General features: G+C 40.9%; 1 protein-coding gene and 1 long non-coding RNA gene across 2 annotated transcripts in view; both read right to left on the reverse strand.

Moving 5' to 3' along the window:
• Positions 1–2,565, reverse strand: part of micu2 (mitochondrial calcium uptake 2) — a 27,450-nt gene extending 24,885 nt beyond the window's left edge. The window contains exons 1-4 of the mRNA XM_027029513.2: positions 2,313–2,565; positions 1,824–1,959; positions 1,132–1,163; positions 798–873 (exon numbers count right to left, since the gene is read on the reverse strand). Coding sequence (XP_026885314.2) covers positions 798–873; positions 1,132–1,163; positions 1,824–1,959; positions 2,313–2,504 — 436 coding nt within the window. The 5' untranslated portion in view covers positions 2,505–2,565. The remainder of the gene's footprint in view (positions 1–797; positions 874–1,131; positions 1,164–1,823; positions 1,960–2,312) is intronic.
• A 1,060-nt stretch (positions 2,566–3,625) lies between these two features.
• Positions 3,626–6,181, reverse strand: LOC118241508. The gene is made up of 4 exons (XR_004776133.1): positions 6,162–6,181; positions 5,761–5,865; positions 3,948–4,051; positions 3,626–3,664 (listed from the first exon to the last, which is right to left on the reverse strand). It is a non-coding gene; the product is annotated as an uncharacterized LOC118241508 (long non-coding RNA).
• Between the last annotated feature and the right edge of the window lie 564 nt (positions 6,182–6,745).

Here is a 6,745-nt window from a genome sequence, read left to right on the forward strand (position 1 = left end):
ATAGTGTGCATGTAGCTATGTACAGTATATACAGTGCTAGCAATCTATGTTCAGAGAGCGTGTGTGTGTATCCACGTACAGTATATACAGTGTGTGTGTATCCATAAACAGTATATACAGTGTGTGTATCCATGTACAGTATATAGTGTGTATCCATAAACAGTATATACAGTGTGAGTGTATCCATAAACAGTATATACAGTGAGTGTATCTATGTACAGTATATATAGCGTGTGTATCCATAAACAGTATATACAGTGTGAGTGTATCCACGTACAGTATATACTGTGTGTGTATCCATAAACAATATAGTGTGAGTGTATGCATAAACAGTATAGTGTGAGTGTATCTATGTACAGTATATACAGCGTGAGTGTATCCATGTACAGTATATTCAGTGTGTGTGTATATCCACATACAGTATATACAGTGTGTGTGTATCCACATACAGTATATACAGTGTGAGTGTATCCACGTACAGTATATACTGTGTGTGTGTATCCATAAACAGTAGTGTGTGTGTATCCATAAACAGTATAGTGTGTATCCATAAACAGTATATACAGTGTGAGTGTATCTATGTACAGTATATACAGTGTGTGTATCCATAAACAGTATATAGTGTGAGTGTATCCATGTACAGTATATACTGTGTGTATCCATAAACAGTATATACAGTGTGTGTGTATCCATAAACAGTATATACAGTGAGTGTATCTATGTACAGTATATACAGTGCTAGCATATCTATGCACAGAGAGCGTGTGTGTGAGTGTATCTATGTGAAGTCTGAGTACCGTTGTCTCCGATTCCTCTAAACAGATGATTTCCTGGCTTCGCTTTCGAAGCCACCGTCAGCATTTTCTCCATTTCCTGTATAGGAGCCAATCATGATGCAGTATTTGTTAATCTGAATGGCTGAAAATGTTCAGTTAATATAACCCCCAATTACTTTAACACCAGGGCAAAGATCCCACTTTATGTAATAGGTTAAAATGACCATCCCATTCACCCTAAAGCACACCCTTTACATGTTCCACACACACACTACATGTACTACACACACACACACACACACACACACAGATGTGTAAGGAAAGTGTTGACATAGGTACAGGCAATGCCACTCACCGCCTTGGTTAAGGGCTTCTTCTGAAGTTTACCTGTAGTGGAAAGGGTCAAAGTTGAACCACTGAAATATGACACACACAGTTACTTTAGACTAACACTCAGAGGTGAAGTATACTCAACACTCGACAGTAACACTCGACACGCTGCCAGATTATCAGGCTCTGTTAGGATTTTACCATTAAAACTTTGACATAATATTTAATACCTTTATGAAACATGTCACTCACTACAGAGACCATGACATGAGGACCCACATGCTCCATGATGTAATAACATTATAATGTGACAAACCCTCTGGTTTACAATAACCAAAGCACCTTACAAAGCACAACCCATCCCACAAGGGCAAAACAGGTGCGAGAAATGAGGACACACCTCTGAACTGAGACAGCCGTGTGTGTATGTCTGCGTGTAGCCTGGGTGGATATGTAACTCTGTGTGTGTGCGCGCATATGTGTGTGTGTGTCTGTCTTCTGGATGGGTATGAAGCTCAATGTGTGTATACTATTTTAAAATTACTTGTCACTGTTCCATTTTACATTTGGCAGGTGCTCTTACTCTAAGCGACTTCCATATTAAATCATCATAACAGTATGTGTGTGTGTGTGTGTTTTAGGTTGTTACACAGATGTCTGTGTGTGGTTTGGTTTGTTGGAGACATATGTGTATGTGTGTTATGCTTGGTCACTTACGGTCCACGCCCTCCAGCATGACAGAGTAGAGGAAGTCTCTGGGTGTCATGTATGACTCCTGTTCATATGTCACGGAAGCAAACTGGTGAAATCGCACGCGCCTCATTGAGACTGGGGGAGCTGGGGTCTCTTCACGCTTACACAAACACGTGCACATACGGAATGCATTAGCATGAAGGAGTAGACACCGATCCCGCGAGTGCGTCACGAGCGGTCATGATGTGAACCATGACTCAACTCGTCCAGCGCGCACTCAGAGCGACCTGATAGTGGACACTGTACACACATTTGTACACAAATGACCGCTTACGTATTTAAAAACAAAGGCGAGCCTCTAACAAATCGCCATGCTGTTACTGTGGTGGTAAACACTTAATTTCGTTACATTGCTTTCCAGTAAAGCTGAAGGGCAGGAGTTTAGCGTTTATCTTCTGAACAACTGAAGATTATAACCTAAACTGCTATAGGGAGAGGTTAGTTGAACTTTACCTTCGTGTCCTCGGCTAGCACGGTAGGATACAACACTGTCCATCGAGCTTCGTAGTGATGGCGAATAAAACCTGCGATAACACACCCCACAACCCCGCTCCTTACACTCCATTGCAATGAGATGTTTCTGAGGGACCACGATCGCCTGAAAAGTTTTTGTAAACTCAGTCCAAACCGAGCCCACGTCGCCATTTCAACTACAGGAAGTTTTTACTCTCCGTCTTCGGCCGAGGCGAGACCAACCGTCAGAAACGGCGACATTTAACGCCCTCTAATGGACTTACGAAGATCACGTCTTTAAAAACACTGCGTTCAGTAACTGTCAGTATCCAGATAAGAGACATTCCACATTGGATACAAGACTCCATTTAATAGTAAATAGACAATGTTGTGATTGTTTAATGTATAGTTTTTGTAGTAAAGTAATCAAATCAAGTATAATCAAAAAATGCTGGTTAAGTTCTGTTCAAACGGTGCGAATAAGCTAGTTAAGCAGCCTATTTTGTGAGACAAATGTGAAGAAACTACGCTAGGAAAAACATCAAATATGGCTATAACCTGAGATGTTATCTTGTATCCTAAAGGGCCGTAGCGTGCCTCTTCAGTAACCATAGTTACTGTAACGCGGCGGTAAGCCACGCGCCTACCATTTCGGGCCCTCTGCGTCGGTGATGACGTGTATTACCGGCCATAGGAGCGATCGCTGCACGTGTGTCAGTACTGATCACTGATGTCGTTGTCATGTTTCTGTGGTGTATGGAAGAGGTGTGGACAATGGGAGTATAAACATGTAATTAACTTTTAAAAATGTTTTTAAAAGATACACACAAACACAGTTCCGTTTTAAACTGCTAAGAATATAATTTGGGGCAACCGTGACGTATCACGCCCGAAGAACGTGCAGCCAAAAAAAAGAAGGAAGCCAAGGCGCAGGTCTCGTGCTGAAACGTTTAATGAAAGTACAGAAAACGAAACCGAACAGCACGAGCTACAACAAAACGAATCAACGTGACATTAATAACCGACAAACGGTCATACAGACACAGCGGGTCAACACGGAATAACAGAATAACCCCGAGGTGGTGAGAATACACGGGCGCTGTGAGCAGGGAGGGCACCCTGACTACATGTGACAAAATATATATATATATATATGTGTAATTTTATTGATATTTAACATTAATTGTATATTTTATTTAACTTTCAATTACAAATTCATTCAAATACATTAAAACATGTAAAGTCCTCATATCCACATAAATAAACAGATTTTGATACCGTGAGAATTTGAAACATTGTACAGTTTGAAAACGGCTCCATCCCTGAAAAGATCCAGGCATCATTTTTGTATTCTGTTGAATACAAAAGTATGAGATGAAAAATCATTTTATACACAGAACATGAAGGGTGAATTCCCTAAGGATCACTGATCTATAGGACACAGCATCATTACAGAGTAGTTACAGAGTACGGTTACATGGAGATTTGGTAAACAACAAAAATAATGTTATCAAAACTAACAATAATAACACTTTGTTTCCTATTGTGTATTGAGACATTGGATGTTGGTCACTATCTTAACAAGCATGCTAACCAATAAGAAGACAATGCTCCCCCATGCCTCGGGGCACTTACCAGCCTTCAGAATCTCTATCAGTCGCCCTCATCACAGTCTTCCTCTTCATACTCTTCCTCACGGAAGTCTTCCTCATCGAATGAAGGCCAACAAGAGTAATGGGCTTAGGTGAGAGATTGAGAGAGTATGAGATTATGTTTCACACCAGTGGAGGTATATTTCTGAAAAAAAAAAAAACTTTTGAGAAACTCTTAAAAGCAATCATCATGAAAACAGGACATCACAGCAGGTTTAGAGCTATACTCTGTAGGGTGGCAGATCTCCAGGAGCAGGGGAGGAGCTAAACTCTGTAGGGTGGTAGGTCTCCAGGAGCGGGGTTGGAGCTAAACTGTAAGGTGGTAGATCTCCAGGAGCGGGGTTGGAGCTAAACTCTGTAGGGTGGTAGATCTCCAGGAGCGGGGTTGGAGCTAAGCTCTGTAGGGTGGTAGATCTCCAGGAGCGGGGTTGGAGCTAAGCTCTGTAGGGTGGTAGATCTCCAGTAATGTGGTTAACACTGATTTCAACACTGATTGTTTCCTTTTTAGAAATGGTCACGAAGCTTGTGATGAGCAGGAAAGACATTTACCAATTAAAGCACCAGCTCTCGTTTTCCATCAGGGTGTAAACGACTATCAGTGGACTGATATACACTATCTACTGCACAAGAAGATTTTAAATTAGTGAACCTAATGTACCTAGGTACCTGAATCTAAAAACAGTAAAACAACTGGTGCATAAATCAATCTTTATCACTGGATATATAAGCAAAACAAAACAGCAAACAGCTCACAATGCAACAGGAATCTGCAGAAAGGCTGCAGATTAGATCAGGTGACAGACAGGTGTCATTCCTAGATCTTCCTAAATTCAAGACTGTTTATTCAGTACACACTAAATATCAATAAAGATGCAGACTCTGGAATTAATTGAAGAGAATTGCTGGTCCCGTCTTTATTCTGAGCTCAATGTTACAAATGAGGCGTTGTCTGGAGAATGTCTAACGGTCTCAGGTGGGCACATCTTTTATACATTTTCTTCATAACCATTTTTATTTTTTCATAAAAACTTGGCCAGGTTCCACTTTTGTTCTCCAAACTATACATTATTCAATGTATGCAAATTTATATTCAATACTTACACCAACCAGTTCTTGGTACCATTAGGTTCATCCTGGACTACTTCTATTTTTTAAAAAGGCAGTCATATTCTATATCACCGGCTGCCCATATTGGTTCTTCCAGTGATGTCCATATTGTTTCTTCCCGTGCTTGGCTGGGCTGTCCCATCCTTGAACCAAGGCTCCCTGTCGACTGAGGCCCCTAGAGGCCTGTCAAACTGGCCTTCTGAGGATTTACGCTGAAGCATACAGAGGCCTTTCCTGCATGAAGCCAGTTTATTCTGGACCATCCCTATTTTTCTTTTTTTCTTTTTTTTTACAATATCATTTTATTACCTCACAAGCATGAGACTCATGATATAATCTTCTCAATTCATCAAACTGAAAGTGAAACATTTTGATGTTACCTGGTAACATCACTAGACACTGTGCCAGGAAATGTGTGGAGATCAGTCAGAACTGTGTGGAGACCAGTTAGAATTGTGTGGAGATCTGTCAGAACTGTGTGGAGACCAGTTAGAACTGTGTGGAGATCAGTCAGAACTGTGTGGAGACCAGTTAGAATTGTGTGGAGATCTGTCAGAACTGTGTGGAGACCAGTTAGAACTGTGTGGAGATCAGTCAGAACTGTGTGGAAATCAGTTACTGAGCTTGACCTCTCAATTTTCATCCATTACCACAGAAACAAGCATAGGAGTCAGAAGCTGCATTCCTACCTGCTGCCACATAAGAAGCAGAGAACAGAAGGACTAGTGTTGCCTTCATCACGTCTCAGGCAGAACTGGGAACACTGTTCTGGTGGTTAAAGACGTCTCCGTGTTCTGAAGGGTTATACAGGCTCTTAGTACAACACTCTAACACAGACTGAAGCTTGAAAGGTACCTGTGTTCAGTCTAATTCACTTAGAGCTGATGAAACTTCACAAATGCATCAGGCACTGTTAACATAAACTGATGAATATGGAATGTGTCCACAAGACAAGTTAGTCAAGATAAAGGATTATCTTACTTGTAAACTAATAAACTCTTTTATTTAAAGCATTAAAATACAAAACCCTTGTAAAAAATGTTAAAAATGACAAATTATATAAAGGACATTATACCCAATAATTACTCACACTTTCTTATTACTCAAGCATGTGCTTAACTGCTCAGGTCACTTTCTCCTGTGTGTTAGTCTGTTTGTTGTCAGTGTTAGACACTCTATCAGACAATGCCGGTTGGTTTCATTTTCTCTCAGTTTCAATGTGTTTAACAAGGAGGTTCTAGTGTGTAATTATGGTAACGGTGGTTTGTAATGCATCTAAAAAGCCACACCTCCATTCAAAGAACTTCTCCAAACTCAGTCTGATCCCAGACCAGCAGCAGGAAAGACATTCTCCATTCAAATGTTGTTAGAAATTAAACTCCTCCTTACACTGTGTGCTAAGCTTGATCTCAGGTAGGGTCAATAGCAACTCTATTCCTCCCATTGTAGTCAGACTCCTCCCTCTGTAGTCAGACTCATCCCTTTGTAGTCAGACTCATCCCTTTGTAGTCTGACTCATCCCATTGTAGTTAGACTCCTCCCCCTTTAGTCAGACTCCTCCCATTGTAGTCAGACTCTTCCCTCTGTAGTCAGACTCATCCCTTTGTAGTCAGACTCATCCCTTTGTAGTCTGACTCATCCCATTGTAGTTAGACTCCTCCCTCTTTAGTCAGA

Source organism: Electrophorus electricus, chromosome 6 (assembly GCF_013358815.1).
Source record: "Electrophorus electricus isolate fEleEle1 chromosome 6, fEleEle1.pri, whole genome shotgun sequence".
NCBI classification, from domain to species: domain Eukaryota; kingdom Metazoa; phylum Chordata; class Actinopteri; order Gymnotiformes; family Gymnotidae; genus Electrophorus; species Electrophorus electricus.